This window comes from Oncorhynchus masou, chromosome 16, assembly GCF_036934945.1.
Source record: "Oncorhynchus masou masou isolate Uvic2021 chromosome 16, UVic_Omas_1.1, whole genome shotgun sequence".
Taxonomy (NCBI): Eukaryota; Metazoa; Chordata; class Actinopteri; order Salmoniformes; family Salmonidae; genus Oncorhynchus; species Oncorhynchus masou.
Window position 1 is genome coordinate 892,497 of NC_088227.1, and position 22,011 is coordinate 914,507.

General features: G+C 40.2%; 1 protein-coding gene across 4 annotated transcripts in view; it reads right to left on the reverse strand.

The window, feature by feature from the left end:
- negr1 (neuronal growth regulator 1) overlaps window positions 1-22,011 on the reverse strand; it is a 360,903-nt gene that overhangs the window by 82,603 nt on the left and 256,289 nt on the right. For 2 of the 4 annotated variants that reach the window (XM_064990536.1, XM_064990534.1), the window contains exons 5-6: window positions 16,695-16,815; window positions 14,967-15,115 (exon numbers count right to left, since the gene is read on the reverse strand). In XM_064990536.1, coding sequence (XP_064846608.1) covers window positions 14,967-15,115; window positions 16,695-16,815 — 270 coding nt within the window. Of the gene's footprint in view, window positions 1-14,966; window positions 15,131-16,694; window positions 16,816-22,011 lie in introns of all 4 variants that reach the window. The other 2 variants (XM_064990535.1, XM_064990533.1) reach the window with 1 other exon arrangement.

The window sequence follows — 22,011 nt, forward strand, 5'->3', positions numbered from 1 at the left end:
TGTTTAAAGACACAGTCAAATTAGTGTATGTAAACTTCTGACCCACTGGAATTCTGATACTGTGAATTCTAAGTGAAATAACCTGTCAGGATTTATATAATTTCTAGATCCAAAAATTGATGTAGATTGCCCCTTCAAGTTTGAGCATGTTTCCATTAGGCCTATGGATTTGTTATTTTTTTATTAGCATGAATTAGATTGAACAATAAAATCCCCACTTTTATTCCATAGGTTGGGATCCGCACTGTGCAGTTGTTGCAAGAGCATATGTTTAACTGGCTGTCCACTGGTTTCAAAAACAATGATTGATAGGCAGCTTAAACTTCTTGAACTCAACCATTATTGGATTCAAATACACATTTAGACTTGTGAACAGCCATTCACAACAACAATCATCCGTGAGTTGCGAATAGTTAAATGAGAGAGCAGCAGGGTGATTCACGCTATGTAGATATCAATAGTAAGTGATATCGTATCGCCGTTGATTAAACCACTGCTGTCATCCTTACCTCCAAGTGTTTATTCAAGTTGGATAGTCTTTGGATGCCGACAGCAGTCGCACCATTAGAAGACATAGCTTGGACTGTAGCCTTCAAAAGTCTATTCCTGATCTTTTTCTGCAATCCATCAAACACATTTGGTGTGTCATCATAGTGGTCTCTGACTTGTGGTCAGACACTCAGGTGGAACGAACTTAACCTTGTTCCTTTTTTCAATGATTTGCATGTCATTGAGATTACAGAGAAGTGTCAAATATTTTTTTCCGCAAACATCCTTTCTGAACTTAAAAGCAATCCTCAAAGTAAATCATCTAGTTTTCCAAATGTATCTGTAATCTGATTACAATATTATAGCTGATTACAGTTTCCGTTACTCCACAACCCTGCCTATGGGGACAACCGAATAAACCTTTTAGGTCCTAGATATCTGCTTTTTTTCTAAGAATGTAGGGTACAAAATCAATTATAGGGCTTGTAGAATACATTGGGTGTACAATTTTCAATGACAGAATGATTTAATATGCAGTTATTCTTCTGCTATGTATTCTGTTACCAATCATATTTATATATTAATAGTATCTTCTGATTACAATTATTGTGTGAATGCAAGAGTATTGTGTGAATACAAAGATATCTGAGTTATTGAGCTTTTTTATACCCCAGAGTTTAAAGAGGGCTGAGATCGATTATTTTAACCCAATAAGGCTGTTTTCACATATAGTCCTCTTTAAAATAACACATCTCAGTCCTCATTAAAGGAAACTCTGGGGTAAAAAAAGGCTAAATAACTCAGTTTTCTTTGTATTCACACAATAATTGTGTATTCACACATCATTTGCCACTAGAAATGTGTTCATCTGAAGTAGCTAGCAAGTGTACTAGATAGTGAAAGCAGTTACGTTGATAACCAAACAAACATACTTGCTAGTTTAGTTAACCAAACCATCAGTCCTAGCTTGCTATTATGAAAATTGAATTCAACAATTCCAATAATGTTTTCAATTGGAATTTTGCATTCAAAAGCAGATCAAACATAGAACATGTAAGAATGAACTATAGCATAGTCACTTTAACCATATCTACATGTACATACTAACTCAATCAGCCTGGCGAACCGGTGTCTGTATGTAGCCTCGCTACTTTTATAGCCTCGCTACTGTATATAGCCTGTCTTTTTACTGTTGTTTTATTTTTTTACTTACCTATTGTTCACCTAACACATTTTTTGCACTATTGGTTAGTGCCTGTAAGTAAGTGTTTCACTGTGTTGTATTCGGCAACTTTCAGTTGATTAGCCACTCAATTATATCATGTGTTACATGAAAATAATGCACACTAGAAAGCCCTTCAAGCCAAACAGAAACGAGTATTCAACAATTCCATGGTATCATTAAGCATTAAGACCCGAGGGGGTGTGGTATATTGCGAATATACCACAGCTAAGGGCTGTTCTAAGACACAACGCAACGCGGAGTATATTGGCAATATGCCAGAAACACCCGAGGTGCCTTAGTGCTATTATAAACTGGTTACCAACATAATTAGGACAGTAAAAATACATGTTTTTGTCATACCCATGGTATATAGTCTGATATCCCACAGATTTCAATCAACCAGCATACAAGGCTTGAACCACCCAATTTATAATGCCGATTAAATAATGCTGTAATTGAAAATTGTACACCCAATGTAGGCTACTGCCCCATAGGGCGGCGCATAATTGGCCCAGCATTGTCCGGGTTTGGCTGGGGTAGACTGTCATTGTAAATAAGAATTTGTTCTTAACTGACTTGCCAAGTTAAATAAAGGTTAAATAAAAAAATAATTAAAAGACGTAACATAGATGTTTTGATTAGTGCTTTCGTGGATTCTTGGGATGTCCCTCACCTTAATCCCTACACGTACCTTATCCATAACCCTAACCTAACCTTAACCCTTACCATTTTAAATGTCAACTTCAATGGGGTAACTTCAGAGTTGGTACGTCCCAAGGATCCCAGATAGCAAGGACCTTACTTTTGTAACCTATGTTGTGATTCTCACCAAAATATGTTGTCTTCTCACACTATTCAAGCCCCACAAAAAACAGCTTAGGAAGCTCTCAGCCTATAGATCACATAATGCAAACAAATAATCTGAACATTGTGTCAGTACAAAACTCAATTTTTGGGAATTTCTATGCATCGTTAATCAATATCCAGAAACTGCACGTTTTTTCCACAATCTCGCACATCATCATCTTCTCTTTTTTGTGGCACCAATGTGAGGGGTCATGGCATGGGAAACAGTGTTGCAGTAGTCTAGTGTGTGGTGCGGGAATAATGACAAGCGAACCTGGGGAGTTTTTTTGTTCAACTTGCCCTTAAAAAGGGAAGCAAACCGAACTCATACCACCTCTCAGTTCCGTTAGCTTTGGGGGCTATTTTGAGGAGTCTGAGTTCCTTTGGAGTTCAAACTGCTCAAAAAAAATAAGTGAACAACAACCCCTGCTATGGTCGGCAAGCGTGAGCCCAACTACTGGAGACCACCTAGAACATAACTAACAGAACACAACCAAAACAGAACCACAAATAGAGCAAGCAGGTATAATTTTCTCTTTTGTTTTGAGCCCACAACAAGAAGGCACCAGAGCCTGCCATGCTAATGGATTCCCACTAGATAACACCGCCACAAAGTCTGTGAAGAACGCTGCATGTCCACACGTGCCCCATCTGCTCCTTGTTTACATCACACTTTCTCGTGATTGGTGGATTGTAACTCACCAACGCCAACACTTGGTGTGGAATGTAATTAAATGCTAGCATGGCTAGTGGCTACTGTTAGCCAGCTTGAGCGAGCTACAGAGTTAGCATATGAACGTGGTAGGACAGAGTATATCCTCCATATGACGTTGAGAAACAGTGCATTGGGAGTAGTTAAGAAGAGATAATTTGATAAATATGTAATAACCCAAAAACATAACTTTTTGTAATTATAGGTAACAAGATCGTGACGACAACTTAGTTACTAAGTCTTTGACGATACTGTGTTGTTACATTGGTAAGTAAAAACTTATTCTTCACACCCTTTAAAAGCTATCTATAAAAGCTGCAAATCACAAACACACACATGTATCAGCTGAATATTAATTTCCCACTGAGCAGTTTTTTGGACGAGTTTCAGAACAAAGTTCTTTGTTTCTGGCCATTTTGAGCCTGTAATCGAACCCACAAATGCTGATGCTCCAGATTTTTGAACTGTAGCGTAAATTCATCTTTTATCAGGTTTTTGTTTTGGCTGACCTTTTGTTTGTTGTTGAGATTTCTCAATATGCAACTGTTTATATCAGATTTGTATTCTACTTGTATCCCTGGTTGTGCTTAATTTTTTGGGGGAAAAATACTTAATTGTGAGGCTATATAAAGGTATGGATAGCCAGATAAATGAAAGTCAGATAAATGAAAAGCCGATGTTTGCTGGAGTCTCAGGACTGATAGGGTTAAAGAGGACTCTATGTGAAAACACCTTTTTACATATGGATCATTAAGTTTGATGGTTGCTTTGTCAAATAGAATTTGGTGGGAGGTGACAAACAAGATTACTGTATGTTGTGCTGAAAGAAACTCAAATGTAGACCTCACCATAATCCCAAAATGCAGACATGAACACCCCCAGAAAGTTCCACAGGGGAGAGGAAACTCAGGCTGCCATTATTGTGGTTACGCTGCCTTCGTACCAGTCAAAAGCTTGGACACACCTACTCATTCAAGGGTTTTTCTTTATTTTTACTATATTCTACATAGTTTTGATGTCTTCACTCTTATTCTATGAATTAACACATATGGAAACTAGTAGTAACCAAAAAAGTGTTAAACAAATCCAAATATATTTTATATTTGAGATTCTTCAAAGTAGCCCCCCTTTGCCTTGATGACAGCTTTGCACCCTCTTGGCATTCTCTCAAGAGAATATTGTGATTTGATTAACATTTTTTTGGTTACTACATGATTCCATATGTATTGTTTCATAGTTTTGATGACTTCACTATTATTCTGCAATGTAAAAATAGTCAAAATAAAGAAAACTCGAATGAGTAGGTGTGTCCAAACGTTTGACTGGTATTGTACGTAAAAAAGTCTGCCACTTTATTTTCTTTCTACTTGCAAAGCGGGCAATGATATCTAGGACATGCAAGAGTAGTGCGGAGCCTACTTACACTTTCCATTTTAATCCAGTTACATGGGCACTCAATATATACATTTCGATTTCAGGGCAAATGGAGAGACACCAATTGCTCATTCAACTTTTTCAGGCCTTAGCGTCCTTGCTAGTTTTCCAAGTATCTGAACTAGAAGGGCTCCTAAAGAAGAAATCATTAGGATTTGTAACAAAAATTAAAAGTCCGACATGCTTTACATTTGAATATGTGTAAAGAGACATATATTACATTTACAATGATACTCTTCTTCTGACTATATTGGTGTGAACCAGTAATTTTAACATTTATTTGGGGGTAACTAGTGCAGTAGTGGATATCTGAGGACAGGCTTTTTTCAAGCAGCAGCATTATCTGATTAATACTTGAGCACGAATCCACTACTGAATCATCTCCCATTCTCAGCTCTCTCAGACATTCTTCCATTACTGCAAAGTATGATATCCTTTGACATGCAATCTCCCTCCTATATTCTCAATGAGGTTGGGAGTTAGCTACATTCTCACATTCACACAATGTATCCCATCAAAAAGCATTCTTGTGTATGCTGAGTGACCTCTATACAGGACTCACTTGCGAGACAAAACACATTATGCAGCGGGGTATTTCATCTTACACTGTAATAAAACATCCTCTTGTCTTCACAGAACAATGACGGCAGAAAATGAGTAACATTCACACAATTCAGAGCTGCCCAGATTAATTTAGTGGGGAGTTGTATGCGATTTGCTTTGTGCTCTTAGAGTGGTTCTTAGAATAACAAATGAATATCTTTAAATAGACTTGTTCAGCTTTGGCTGAAGGTTGATTATCGAATCAAAACTAAGGTCATGATAATGATGAAAAAAATCACCAATTTACTAAATTGCAATTCCGACTGAGCCCAACCCGGGCTGCCACGACATGATTACATCATCCGTCTTTCATGCACAGCCACATTCATTGCGTGAATATTTCTTGAGGCTATCTTAACTGTTTTTCCTCTTTAATGATATGGCAGCAGGTGTTACTATTTTATTTATTTATGAACCACATAATTTGTTATTCTTCTCCTTGTTAATGCTGCTTAGCATGCATATCATCTTATGTGGGGGTTCCACGGGGTCAGTCATCCAAAGACAGCTATTTGAATTTCCAGCCTCTTCCTCAGTCTCCAGTCCCATGTGCTACTCCACAGGGAATCTGGACCACGAACACAACCAGAGTGTTGTAAATTAATCTGGGGGTTAAAATGGCCAAAACATTTATACAAGAAGTGAGATATTAGCCAATTAAAGAAAACAATTCCCTCCCTCTACTGAAATGGTTTAACATTTGGAAGTGGAGCAAACCAAAGAAGTAAACCTAATTCTCAATCAGTTTAATTTCCTTTAGTAGCATTGGGGGGGGGATTGACTCAGGGATGTGAAAGCTTACACTATATATAGAAAAGTATGTGGACACCCATTCAAATTAGTGGATTTGGCTACTTCAGCCACACCGGTTGCTGACAGGTTTATAGAATCGTGCACACAACAATGCAATCTCCATAGACAAACATTGGCAGTAGAGTGGCCTTACTGAAGAGCTCAACGTGGCACTGTCATAGGATGCCAGCTTTCCAATAAGTCTGTCCTCGGTTGGAACACTGACTACTGAGTTCCAAACTGCCTCTGGAAGCAACGTCAGTACAATAAATGTTTGTCATGAGCTTCACGAAATGGGTTTCCATGGCAGAGCAGCCGCACACAAGCCAAAGATCACCATGCACAATGCCAAGCGTTGGATGGAGTGGTGTAAAGCTCACTAGCATTGGATCATTCCATCTCTGGAATGATGACTCACGCTTCCCAGTCTGGCAGTCCGGCGGACGAATCTGGGTTTGGCGGAAGCCAGGAGAACCCTACCTCCCCAATGCATTGCGCCAACTGTAAAGTTTGGTGGAGGAGGAATAATGGTCTGGGGCTGTTTTTCATAGTTTGAGTTAGGCCCCTTAGTTCCAGTGAAGAGAAATCTTAACCCTACAGCATACAATGACATTCTAGACGATTCTGTCCTTCCAACTTTGTGTCCTTCCAACTTTCCAACTCAGTTTAGTCCTTTCATGTTTCAACATGATAATACCCCGTGCACAAAGCCAGGTCCATGCAGAAATGTTGAGATTGGTGTGGTAGAATGTTTTACATATTTTTCTTTTTTTTTTAAATGTAGTTGTATGTTTAATTGAATATCCGAAACATACAATATACTTGCAGTGAAGCCGCTCAACAACTACATCATATCAGGCATCCAACAGACTCCCAATCAGAGCGACACACAGAAGCATCCAGGGTCAATGCACTGCTCAAGGGCATGCTTGGCAGATCTCCCACCAGGCCAAGAAAATGTGAACCCGAACCCTCCAAGATCCCCCACAGTTCCCCAATAGCTGTCCCTCAACCATTTGAGACTCCTCCCACAGTCCCCCCCAAGAAGAAAAAGAAAAATAATAATTCCATTCCATTCCACAACCCAAAGAACACCCCAATGCACCAACAGCCAAAATAATTAACTAAAGAGAAAAAAGAAAAAGACAGAAGAAAACAGTAAACAATGTATATATATATACACACACACACAGTTGAAGTCGGAAGTTTACATGCACTTAGCTAAATACATTTAACCTCAGTTTTTCACAATTCCTGACATTTAATCATAGTGAAAATTCCCTGTATTAGGTCAGTAAGGATCACCACTTCATTTTAAGCACGTGAAATGTGCTTAATTGAGTCAACTTAATTGAAGAAAAAAAGAACAATCCTAAATTTATTTTTGATACTGTCGCAAAGCTAACTGAAAAGCAGCATTCCCCAAGAGCGGATGGCTTTCACTTCAGCAGTAATAAATTCATCAACTTCCGGAGTCCTCTTTAAATCTGTGTATTCCTTCAAAGCTCAGTTGTCCTGAGTCTCCACAACTCTGCCAGGACCAAGGATCAAGAGAGACACTCAAGTGTTTTAGTACAATATCTCTTGATACAATGATGAAAATAATCTTGGCCTCTCAACTTTCAAGCTGCATACTGGATACTATTCCAACTAAACTACTGAAAGAGCTGCTTCCTGTGCTTGGCACTCCTATGTGTACCAAATCCTAATGTGTACCAAACTCACTAAAAGTGGCAGTAATAAAGCCTCTCTTGAAAAAGCCAAACCTTGACCCAGAAAATATTTTAAAAACTATCGGCCAATATCGAATCTTCCATTCCTCTCCAAATTTTTAGAAAAGGCTGTTGCGCAGCAACTCACTGCCTTCCTGAAGACAAACGTGGTATACGAAATGCTTCAGTCTGGTTTTAGACCCCATCATAGCACTGAGCCTGCACTTGTGAAGGTGGTAAATGACCTTTTAATGGCATCAGACCAAGGCTTTGCATCGGTCCTCGTGCTCCTAGAACTTAGTGCTGCTAGAACTTAGTGCTGCTTTTGATACCATCGATCACCACATTCAGTTAGTGCTAAATACGGCTGCTAGAATCCTGACTAGAACCAAACAATTTGATCATATTACTCCAGTGCTAGCCTCCCTAAACAGGCTTCCTGTCAAGGCAAGGGCTGAGGTTTCAAGGTTTTACTGCTAACCTACAAAGCATTACATGGGCTTTCTCCTACCTATCTCTCTGATTTGGTCCTGACGTACATACCTACACGTAAGCTACGGTCACAAGACGCAGGCCTCCTAATTGTCCCTAGAATTTCTAAGCAAACAGCTGGAGGCAGGGCTTTCTCCTATAGAGCTCCATTTTTATGGAATGGTCTGCCTACCCATGTGAGAGACGCAAATTCGGTCTGAACCTTTAAGTCTTTACTGAAGACTCATCTCTTCAGTGGGTCATATGATTGAGTGTAGTCTGGCCCAGGAGTGTGAAGGTGAACTGAAAGGCACTGGAGCAACGAACCACCCTTGCTGTTCTGCCTGGCCGGTTCCCTGCTTTCTCCTGGGATACTCTGCCTCTAACCCTATTACAGAGGCTGAGTCACTGGCTTACTGGTGCTCTTTCATGCCGTCCCTAGGAGGGGTGCGTCACTTGAGTGGGTTGAGTCACTGATGTGATCTTCCTGTCTGGGTTGGCGCCCCCCCCCCTTGGGTTGTGCCGTGGCGGAGATCTTTGTGGGCTATACTCGGCCTTGTCTCAGGATGGTAAGTTGGTGGTTGAAGATATCCCTCTAGTGGTGTGGGGCTGTGCTTTGGCAAAGTGGGTGGGGTTATATCCTTCCTGTTTGGCCCTATCCGGGGGTATCATCGGATGGGGCCACAGTGTCTCCTGATCCCTCCTGTCTCATCCACCAGTAGTTATGCTGCAGTAGTTTGTGTCGGGGGGCTAGGGTCAGTTTGTTATATCTGGAGTACTTCTCCTGTCATATCCCGTGTCCTGTGTGAATTTAAGTATGCTCTCTCTTTATTTCTCTCTCTCGGAGGACCTGAGCCCTAGGACCATACCACAGGACTACCTGGCAGGATGACTCCTTGCTGTCCCCAGTCCACCTGGCTGTACTGCTGCTCCAGTTTCAACTGTTCTGCCTGTGATTATTATTATTTGACCATGCTGGTCATTTATGAACATTTGAACATATTGGCTATGTTCTGTTATAATCTCCACCTGGCACAGCCAGAAGGGGACTGGCCACCCCTCATAGCCTGGTTCCTCTCTAGGTTTCTTCCTAGGTTTTGGCCTTACTAGGGAGTTTTTCCTAGCCACCGTGCTTCTACACCTGTATTGCTTGCTGTTTGGGGGTTTTAGGCTGGGTTTCTGTACAGCACTTTGAGATAACAGCTGATGAACGAAGGGCTATATAAATATATTTTATTTTATTTTATTTGAAATGTAAGAAAAATAGTAGAGAGAATGAATTATTTCAGCTTTTATTTATTTCATCACATTCCCACATTCCCTGTTTTAGGTCAGTTAGGATCACCACTTTATTTTAATAATGTGAAATGTCAGAATAATAGTAGAGAGAATGATTCATTTCAGCTTTTATTTATTTCATCACATTCCCAGTGGGTCAGAAGTTTACATACACTCACTTTAGTATTTGGTAGCATTGCCTTTAAATTGTTTAACTTTGGTCAAATGTTTAGGGTAGCCTTCCACAAGCGTCCCACAATAAGTTAATAAGTCAATAAGGTGAATTTTGGCCCATTCCTCCTTACAGAGCTGTTGTACTGTAACTGAGTCAGGTTTGTAGGGCTCCTTACTCGCACACACTTTTTCAGTTCTGCCCAAACATTTTCTATGGGATTGAGGTCAGGGCTTTATGATGGCCACTACAATACCTTGACTTTGTTGTCCTTAAGCCATTTTTCCACAACTTTGGAAGTATGCTTGGGGTCATTCTCTATTTGGAAGACCCATTTGCGACCAAGCTTTAACTTCCTGAGTGATGTCTTGAGATGTTGCTTCAATATATCCACATAATGCCAACTGTATAAGTTTGTGTGCATGTCTGGCACTATTACATTTATGCGTGCATTCTTGTATGCATTTATTTGAATGAGAGTGTGTGTATGTGCATGTGTACAAACACCTGCACGGCATCAGCCTCAGGCAAACCGGCATTAGTTGTAAAAACACTGCCCCTCAGTGTCATTCAAACTTACTTTTTATTATGTTTCATTTTTACTTTAAAAATATATATATATATCTTTGACTATCATTCTATCTCCCGCACAGCAACTCCACTCCCACTTGTCTCCAATTCCACATCCCAACCCTCAGCTTCTCTCAGCCCATCCTATCTATCTCTGCTGGTCACTCACTTCAGGTTTCTACGCAACACATATCTTTCAACTATGCTGGGATGTTTAACATACAATTTCAATCTATCTAATCGAATAGAATCCACAGATTGCGAGTTGAAGATAAATACTTTTACTAAGATTATTAGTGCATTAGTAATTGACTGACCCGGTCTCTCCAGATCTCCTAACAGTACAGTTTCTAGGGTAAATTTTAGATCAATGTTATGCATTTTCAGCCATTTCTGAACCTGAGACCAGAAACAGGCTACCTGAGGGCAATACCAAAATAAATGGTCTATTGATTCTGTATCCTCACAACAAAATCTGCAGAGCTTCGATGATTTTATCCCCCAAATATTCAACATTTGGTTGGTGGGAAGTATATATAATAATTTTAGCTGAAAAACACAAAGTCTTAAATATGTGTTGTTTTACATGTATACTCATAAACTCTGTACCATGGAATCGTACATCAAAAATCTCTACCCAACTATTTTGCAATCTGTATGGCACAGGTGTCAACATCCTGGTTCTCGAATGAAACTGGTATACTTTCCTATTTATGCTATCTTTAATCCTCTGCCAGTTTTGATCCTTTATATTGGGCAGACAGACCAGTTCCCTACCTCCTCCAGTATTGATCCTTTATATTGGGCAGACAGACCAGTTCCCCACCTCCTCCCGCTGCCACCTGCCTCCTCCAGTATTGATCCTTTATATTGAGCAGACAGACCAGTTCCCTACCTCCTCCACTATTGATCCTTTATATTGAGCAGACAGACCAGTTCCCCACCTCCTCCAGTATTGATCCTTTATATTGGGCAGACAGACCAGTTCCCTACCTCCTCCAGTATTGATCCTTTATATTGGGCAGACAGACCAGTTCCCTACCTCCTCCAGTTTTGATCCTTTATATTGAGCAGACAGACCAGTTCCCTACCTCCTCCAGTATTGATCCTTTATATTGGGCAGACAGACCAGTTCCCTACCTCCACCCGCTGCCACCAGCCTCCTCCATTTTTGGGGTAATGCTGTAATCAGTTGGTTGTACTCTTGGATTGAGTAGACCTTCCCGTACAATTCTGAACTCCATGAAGGCCATAACTCTACCATTCCAATTTACAATATAATTTCAGAACAAAATACCGTTTTCAAACATCTTTCCCATAAATACAGGTATTTTATCAACCAGCACATTTGAGTTCAGACATAATATTTGTTGTGTGGAAGAACTTGACGGGCCTGCACAGAGCACTGACCCCAACTCTTTGGGATGAATTGGAATGCCGACTGCGAGCCAGGCCTTATCTCCCAACATCAGTGCCTGACCTCACTAATGCTCTTGTGGCTGAATGGAAGCAAGTCCCAGCAGCAATGTTCCAACATCTAGTGGAAAGCCTTCCCAGAAGAGTGGAGGATGTTATAGCAGCAAAAGGGGGACCAACTCCATATTAATGCCCATGATTTGGAATGAGATGTTCAACTAGCAGGTGTCCACATACTTTTGGCCATGTAGTGTATGTAAATTATACTGAACAATAATATAAACGCAACATGTAAATTGTTGGCCCCATGTTTCATGAGCTGAAATAAAAGATCCCAGATATTTTCCATATGCACAAAAAGCTTTTTTCTCAAATTTTGTTCACAAATTTATTTACATCACTTTTAATGAGGATTTCTCCCTTGCCAAGATAATCCATCCACCTGACAGGTGTAGCATATCAAGAAGCTGATTAAACATCATGATCATTACACATGTTCACCTTGTGCTGGGGACAATAAAAGGCCACTCTAAAATGTGCCGTTTTATCACACAATGCCACAAATATCTCAATTTTTTAGGGAGTGTGGAATTGGCATGCTGACCGCAGAAATGTCCACCAGAGCTGTTGCAAAATAATTTAATGTTAATTTCTCTACCATAAGCCGCCTCCAATGTCGTTGGTAGTACGTCCAATCGGCCTTAACCGCAGACCGAGTGTAACCACGCCAGCCCAGGACCTCCACATCCAGCTTCTTCACCTGCGGGATCGTCTGAGACCAGCGACCTGGTCAGCTGATGAAACTGAGAAGCTTTTATGTCTATAATAAATCCCTTTTGTGGGGAAAATTCTGATTGGCTGGGACTGCCTCCCCAGTGGGTGGCCTGGCTCCCAAGTGGGGTGGCCTATGCCCTCCCAGGCCCAGCCATAGCTGTGCCCCTGCCCAGCCATGTGAAATCCATAGATTAGGGCCTACTGAATTCCTTTCAATTGACTGATTTTCTTATATGAAATGTATCTCAGTAAAATCAGTATACATATTTCTGCATTTAATTTTCAATAAATTAGCAGAAATGTCCCACAAAAAATTCACTTTGTCATTATGAGGCATTGTGTGGAAAAGGATTTAATCCATTATAAATTCAGGCTGTAACAGAACACAATTTGGAACAAGCCAAGGGGTATGAGTAGTTTATGAAGGCACTTTGTATGACATTATTTGTAGGCATAAACTCCTATCATATCCACCACAATTTGGTACAAGTTTTTGGCCCTTTATGCTCAATGACTGAGGTGTGGTCACAGTATGGTGACTGCAAACAACAACACTAATAACAATGACAACAACAACAATAACAGACAATAGCCAAAAGGAGGAAGGTTGGGGTTAGACTGCAAAGGTCCTCCAGAGCTACGCCGAGGTGGACAGGGGATAATCGCTTGACCAATTAAGCTAGAGGAGTCCTCTGCATTGTTGGGGGAAAGGGGGACTAAATCTGTGCCAAATTTTGTAAAGGTTCACTTCTGTGACATGAAACACACACTCTTTATTTATGGAGACTATATACACAAGAGCGTGATGCAGCAGTGCAAGGTGTATAATATAAGACAGGCATTCTGAAAGACTGTCTTGTGTTTAAAAAAAAAGTTGAATAGAGTGGATATTGGATATGATGTATCAGCATGGTGAGTACCCTGTCGAAAGCTTGAGTGTCTAAAATGCCAGGGAGGCTCACAACTCTTTGCAGCAGAGACCCTGACTAAACGAAAACTCCAGGGAAACAAAGAACCCACACATTCTGACAAAGACTTGGACAAACGAACTCAACCACTTTAACAGCACAGTTGGGACACAACAATCCCACAACTCCCACTGACTATATAGAAATCAGTGAAACAAGTTGTGTGCAAGACACAAAACGACATACAACCCCAAAGCTCAGATGTTGATACTCACACCTCTTTCCCAACACAACCAAACCATCTGTCATTGGAAATACACTAAGGAAGACTGGTGCAGGTTGACACCTTTTTCATGTTCTCTTTGCACTTAAAAGTACTATGCATCCTGCCTTAATTCACCAAGGTGTATATAGCTGCAGTTTTTGAGGTTAAGGTCTGTACTTGAGCAACGTACATTATTATATAATTTAAGTTTCAAATTAATAGGTTTATAAGTTGATGTGTAAAGTTTCAAACCTTGGGTGTGATTAAAAGAACCAAACAAAACAGAGAATGTACCCTAAGAAAGAAACAGGAACGATGGATGAGCAAAAGGTGGCCCAATGCAACAGCCCACAATTTCAAAAGTTTTCCCCCAAACACATGAACCCATATTGTCACTGTTGCCTCAATAAATTTACCCCAATGGGCACTTCTTGATTAAATATTAATTTCTCCCCTCCTCCACCTCATCAATACCTATTGACTGTTACTAGGATAGCAATTTAAAGTCACCCATGGCAAATTCACTCCTTGGTTTGTTGTGTGTGTTTATGTGCGGGTTTTGTGTCGTGCTGCAGGGATTGCTTGGCCTCTCTTCCAATAGTGTTTATCAGAGAGAGAGGGTGAAAGCGCGCGTGTGCGCGCGAGAGAGAGAGAGGGAGAGAGAGAGAGAGAGAGAGAGAGAGAGAGAGAGAAGCACAGTTCTGAGGGAACACAGGAAGCTGCCTGGCTGTCTATTTTGGGGCCCTGTTGCCACTCAGTCTGCCTTTGAGGCCTCTGCAGCGTCGTCACATTAAGATCCCTCCATTTGAGGATCTCACACAGCCTTTGATGTGGCTCTTTCTGCATGCACAAACAGGAGACTCAAGCACTCCCTTGGCATTCACCACCTATAAGGGTATATTTCTGTAGAGCAGGGTTTGGTCTGTTAAGGACACTGTTATTAGAGGGAGCTGCACAAACTATTGAATAATTGAAATGTACCGGCTAATATTTCATTGCTGAACATATCAAATGGAATTTTCTACATCATCTACTTGATCAAAAATGTTTTTACAGTAAATATTCTCTTTCCTTGTTGCTTTCTTGCTGCTTGCTTGATGTGTGTGGACACACACACACACACAAGCATATACACACGTATATCCTTTAACATATACAAATACACAAAAATGAATGACAAAATGAATAAATCTGCACCGGAAGAAAGGAAGTGGTCAAGCAATGTTTCATACTGTTTCAAAATGCAAGAGCAGAAAAGGCCCATGTCAGCAATGACAGAGACACATCCAGGCTACTTACGAATGAGAGGCACACTGGCGTTGGCCCTTCCCAGGATGTTGGCAGCGACACACGTGTAGTTACCATAGCGATCCTCTGTCATGTTGGTCACTGTGAGGACTGATCTGGAGCTGAGGTTCTTGATGTCAATCCCTTGTCCCTTGTTAATCCTGAAATAGAACGGACTACAAATAAAGCTTTCCTTTTCTGAAGATGTCAAGTAGGAAGAGGTGAGTCAAGGAGGGAGAAAATATTTATCAACCTCAAATAGGGTCTCTACAGTACTTCATCATCCTCTTCAACACATCCATTTATCCTTTCGCTGGGATTATGTCTTTGAGTGTTGTTTTGAAGGACTGCCACAGCGTGATAGAGAGATAACCCTAAGAGTAAGTGAACTGGAAGCATGTCATTTATTATTGGCATTCAATATATAATTGCATGACGTGTTCACCATTATTCCTTTCTAATCAGTTTCTTTCGTTTTTTTCCCTTCTGGTGCATACTATTAACAATCTGAGGAGGTAGGATGAGATACCTAAGATATGATCTACAATTTAGCCATTGTTTAAATTAAATGACCTAAAATATTGAAAATGTCCAGGGAAAAGACAGGGACGACTCCTATTTTGGAAGCGCAATGGCCTCCTGTATGTGCACTTGCGTAGTTTGACTGGCTCACAGTGGCACTACGCTACGTGTGACCTTATGTCCAGCAAATCTCTGAGCATCTGTTGTTCTCTCTCCCACTGCGATTTCCTCAAATGTTAGTTGAACATTCACTGATAATCTCGGCGGGAGTCTGGGAGCACGCTTGCTTCTCCTCCAGAACGCCACAAAACAAGCATCACTGTCTCTGTCAGAGCAAACGCGTTTCTCTTTCAACACCATGAACAGTGAAGCCTCAAAAGAAAGATTTTACTGTCAAAACTGTCTCATTATTTCCGATGCAGACAAACCAGTGGCATGACTGCATTCATACTATAGTGACATCCACACACAGCCAAATGTACTGTGGTGGCACTTAACATCTGGGAACACTGAGTGCTGCCTAGCATATAGAAACATCCATGCTCTACCATAATGGAGAGCACACATCCATAATGTCTTTAAGACCTCTTTATAACTACCAATGTGTCAAGAAAAATGACTTTTCGTGTTAAAAGGCTCAAACGTAGAGCTAGGTTTAGGATTAAGTAAACACTACAATCATGGCAATGTGCCTCCTTAGCAATTTAAATAAATTGAATCCACCCTATAATTACAATTAGCACAGTGTGAACTGATGATTGAAATTGTGCTCACTAGGAGTGGGTAAATGATGGGTAATGGGAGTAATTTGGTTTCTAAATTCAAGAACAGCCACTTGAATCTACACTGATTGATGTATGTGCTGAGAATGTTTCTAGCTCATTGATGAGCGAGGCAAACATTTCATTAGAATGCAAGGTGAGGACGAAGTCAACATGACTTTTCTTATTGGATTATTTATTATTTTTACTTTCCAGGGCAAGACTAGAGACAGTGCCAGACTAAAACATTGTTAACACATTTACTATATGGTGATGTTTGTCATGTGTAAAGAAGTCAAAGATGCTTCAGAACACGCTATACCCTCATTGCATAATGGATCGAACCAATGGAACTACTTGAGTTCTAATGGTTGGCAACAAGAATGCATCCAACTCTATAAACCCAAATAACATTTATATCCATGGCGAATGATGCAGATCAATTTGTTTCTCTAACCTTTTCTCTCCCTTGTACCACTCAAATGATGGTGTGGGTACAGCTGCAGCCTCACACCTCAGCAGAGCTGTGCGTCCCAGGCCGACTCCATGGCTTTTCATCTCGTGGATGGCTGGGGCGACTGAAATGAACAATAAATAAAAATGTTAACAGGAGGAAACACTATGATAATGAAATACATTCAATAAAAGCCACTTTCCTCAGCTTGAATGTAGTACTGGAAAAGGGTTTTGGTCCAGTTAGGTGTAAGAGGTGAGAAAGGCTTGAAACTTTAAAGACAAAACTAGGGTTGCAAAGGGAGGGTATATTACTGGAAACTTAAAGAAATGTCAGCATTAACTGACCTTCATGTCCTAAAGTAATGATGTACTGTCACTTCTCTTTGTTTATTTGAGTTGTTCTTGCTATAATATGGACTTGGTCTTTACCAAATAGGGCTATCTTATGTATACCACCCCTAACTTGTCACAACACAACCGATTGGCTCACGCATTAAGAAGGAAAGAAATCAACAAATTCACTTTTAACATGGCACACCTGAAATGCATTCCAGGTGACTACCTCATGAAGCTGGTTGAGAGAATGCCAAGAGTGTGCAAATATATCAGCAAGGCAAAGTTAGCTACTTTGAAGAATATACTTTGATTTGTTCTGTACATGATCTGAGTACAAGTCATTGTAATTGGTCTTGTGAATGTTGACATGTTTAAAGGTCTTGCTCATATTGGATACGGAGAGCGTGATCACACAGTCGTCCGGAACAGCTGGTGCTCTATTGTATGCTTCAGTGTTGCTTGCCTCGAAGCGAGCATAAAAGGCACTTAGCTTGTCTGGTAGGCTCGCATCACTGGGCAGCTCACGGCTGGGTCTACCTTTGTAGTCAATAATATTTTGCAAGCCCTGCCACATCGGACAAGCATCAGAGACGGTGTAGCAGGATTCAATCTTAGTCCTGTATTGACACTTTCCCTGTTTGATGGTTCGTTTCAGGGCATAGCAGGATTTCTTTTAAGCGTCCAGACAAGTGGCAGCTCTAGCTTTTAGCTCGGTGCGGATGTTGCCTGTAATCCATGGCTTCTGGTTGGGATATGTATGTACGGTCACTGTGGGGACAACGTTGTCGATGCACTAATTGATGAAGCTGGTGACTGAGGTGGTATACTCCTCAATGCCATTGGATGAATCCCGGGAAAATATTCCAGCCTGTGCTAGCAAAACAGTCATGTGGTGTAGCATCCAAGTCATCTGACCACTTCAGTATTGAGCAACTCACTGGTACTTCCTGATTTAGTTTTTGCTTGTAAGCAGGAGTCAGGAGGATAGAATTATGGTCACATTTGCCAAATGGAGGGCGAGGGAGAGCTTTTGCATGCTTCTCTGTGGTGGCATAAAGGAATGCTGAAAACCAAATACATTTAAACTCAGTTTAAGGTCATATGTGAACTTCCAACTTCAACTGTACGTTTCCCTGTATTAAAGTCCCTGGCCAATAGGAGAGCTGCTTCTGGATGAGCATTTCCTTGTTTGCTTATGGCCTTATACAGCTCATTGAGTGCGGTCTTAGTGCCGCACTCAATGAGCTACGAAAACTATAGATTAAATCTCTCTTCATAGACAGTGTGGTCTACATCTTATCACTCTACCTCAGGCAAGCAAACTCAAGGCTTCCTTAATATTCGTTCACCAGCTGTTTTTGACAAATAGACACACACCCCCACCCCTCGTCTTACAAGACGTTGCTGTTCTGTCCTGCCGATGCACGGAAAACCCAGCCAACTGTATATTGTCCATGTCGTCGTTCAGCCACAACTCGGTGAAACATAAGATATTATCGTTTTTAATGTCCCGTTGGTAGGATAGTCTTGAATGTAGATCATCCAGTTTATTCTCCAGTGATTGTCAATAGAAACGGATGGTCGAGGAGGGTTACCCACTCGCCAACGAATTCTCACAAAGCATCCGAACTCCGCCCCCTGCATTTCCGTCTTTACTTTACTAATGATGGGGATGGTGGCCTGGTCTCGGAGAAGCAGTATATCCTTCACTGGCCCTCTGTGTGGCCTTATCGCGTGTAAATTATATAATATAATAGGTCATTATCAATAAAGAGATTGTGAAATAAATGTTAAAACTATTTGGTTTTAAATCATCACCTTTTGAAGATCATAGTCAGAACTACCCAGTTCCTATTATTCCACATTTAGCTCCATCATGATCCTTTTCATGATCAGTAAACATCAATTGATCATATATTATCAGATACGTGAGGGTAGCCTATAAGTGAGGGTAGCCTATCCACAAAACGCGCCATTTAGCTTGCTTCATCAGAGATTAGGCTTGTGGAAAGAGCTTGACATTGTCAAGTCCCCGTCCTGGTAAAGTTGTCAGCCGGATTACAGTCATCACCACTACAGATGGCAAGCAAATTTAGCCATCTTGTTTATACCCTGAAAATTACTTTATTAACTTATTATCAAATAAATTGACAATAAGAAGATTGTGGGAGCTGCCGTTGCAGCCTTTGATATTTGATATTATTGACCATAACCTTTAAACCATAACCCGACTTTTCAACCTCTGCCATATTGTGGATTTAGATATATCCATCTAATAGAACTAAAAGGGTTTTCAATAATGGAAGCTTCTCTAATGTGAAACATGTAAAGTGTGGTGTACCGCAGGGCAGCTCTATAGGCACTCTACTCTTTTGTATTTTTACCAATGACCTGCCACTGGCATTAAACAAAGCATGTGTGTCCATGTTTGCTGATGATTCAATCATATACAGATCAGCCATCACAGCTAATGAAGTCACTGAAACCCTTAACAAAGAGTTGCAGTCTGTTTTGGAATGGGTGTCCAGTAATAAACTGGTCCTGAACATCTCTAAAACTAAGAGCATTGTATTTGGTATAAATCATTCCTTAAGTGCTAAACCTCAGCTGAATATGGTAATGAATGGTGTGGCTGTTGAACATGTTGAGGAGACTAAATTACTTGGCGTTGCCTTAGATTGTAAACTGTCACGGTCAAAACATATAGATTCAATGGTTGTAAAGATGGGGAGAGGTCTGTCCGTAATAAAGAGATGCTCTGCTTTTTTGACACCACACTCCAAAAAGCAAGACCTGCAGGCTCTAGTTTTGTCTAATCTTGATTATTGTCCAGTCGTGTGGTACAGTGCTGCAAGGAAAGACCTAGTTAACCTGTTATGGCTGCAATCCACCTATCGGGATAAGTGTCATCAACAACCGCTGAATAGCATCGCGCAATATACAATAAATATTACTATAAATATTTATATCATGAAATCACAAGTGCAATATAGGAAAACACAGCTTAGCCTTTTGTTAATCCACCTGTCATGTCAGATTTTGAAATGATACTTTACAGCAAAAGCAATCCAAGCGTTTTTGTAAGTTTATCGATCACACGATAAACATTAAGTACACTTAGCATCAGGTAGCTCGGTCACGAAAATCAGAAAAGCAATCAAATGAATTGTTTACCTTTGATGGTCTTTGGATGTTTTCACTCACGAGACTCCCAGTTACACAACAAATGTTCCGTTTGTTCCATAAAGATGATTTTTATATCCAAAATACCTCCGTTTGTTTGTCGCGTTATGTTCAGAAATCCACAGGAAAGAGTGGTCACGACAACGCAGACGAAAATTCCAAATAGTTTCCATTATGTCCACAGAAACATGTCAAACGTTTTTTATAATCAATCCTCAGGTTTAAAAAAAATATATATAATCGATTATATATCAACCGCAAATGTCTTTCACAGTAGGAGAGGGGAAAACAATGGCTGTCCAAATTATGTCGCGCAAGCAAAACTCATGTGACCACTTAAAGCGATGTTATCGTTCTGGCTCATTTTTCAAAATAAAAGCCTGAAACTATGTCTGAAGACTATTGACACCTTGAGGAAGCGATAGGAAAAGGAATCTGGTTCATATCCCTTTAAATGGAGCAAAGGGAGGCTATGGAACATGGGGTTTTCAAAATAGAAGCCACTTCCTGCTTTGATTTTCCTCAGGGTTTCGCCTGCAATATCAGTTCTGTTATACTCACAGACAATATTTTGACAGTTTTGGAAACTTTAGAGTGTTTTCTATCCAATACTAATAATACTATGCATATATTAGCAACTGAGACTGAGGAGCTGGCCGTTTACAATGGGCACCTTTTCATCCAAGCTACTCAATACTGAAGTTAAGCTGCAGCAGGCCCAGAATAGAGTGGCACATTTTGCTCTTCTTTTTTTAATTTATATAATATGTTTATTATTTTCCAATAAAAAAATCTAGTAAAAAGGACAGCAATACTAACAATGACATTCATTGTACTGTTGGAATGGATGGCCAATTTAGAGGACAAAAAAAATTAACTCACACATATACAAAATAAAACAAAATCCTATTAGGTGGTACATGTATAAGAAGACAGCATATAGTCTTTACAAGCAGTGTAGTTAAGCCCCCAAAAATATTGAGTGGAGTACAGCACAGAGTAGCAGTAGATCGTCAACCCAGTTATGAAGCGGGACTTGACCATTTATCCAGTATCGGCTGCCATATTTTGTAAAACATTGGACTTCTATTGGAGGTATTGTATCAAATCTTTTCCATATGTATTACATTCCCTAAATCCCGTAACCACATTTCAAAAGCAGGTACAGTCTCCAATTTCCAAAATTGCAATATGAGCCTTTTGGCTAATAGAGTACAAAGAGAGACAGCCTTCCCCTCCTGGTTATTCCTATCAACTGTACCAAACAGAGCGATCAATGGGTCAGGGGCTAGAACTCTATCAAAGGCTCTAGATAATTTAGCACAATTGTTTTGCATGGAATAATCAGACATTTGTAGTTCTGACTTTGCTTTTCAAGAAGTGATGGTAAAACAACCAAACACTTAATATTTATTGAACAATCCCTTGAAAACAGCATGCAGTTGTCAATCTAAAACAATAGAATGACAAAGCTATAAAACATTATCCTGAATATAGACCTTCAACTTAGTGGCTACCATTCGTGTTTAATATGAGGGATTCCTTTATATATATTTTTACACACTTTCATTTATTTTACTATGTAAGTATGTATTTGTTATCAATGTATTAGCATTAAATTGGTGGCTGTTGCGAAAAAAGTGAATAGTTGCAGAGTTAACTGAAAATAATGCCATTGTTGATGAGATGCTTTTTTCATTAATTAGGCAGATTTCTCTTAGACCATATAGTCTATCTTCTAGAAACTCATGAACAATATGGACACAGATATAAAGAATTAATATACATTGGGGCAAAAA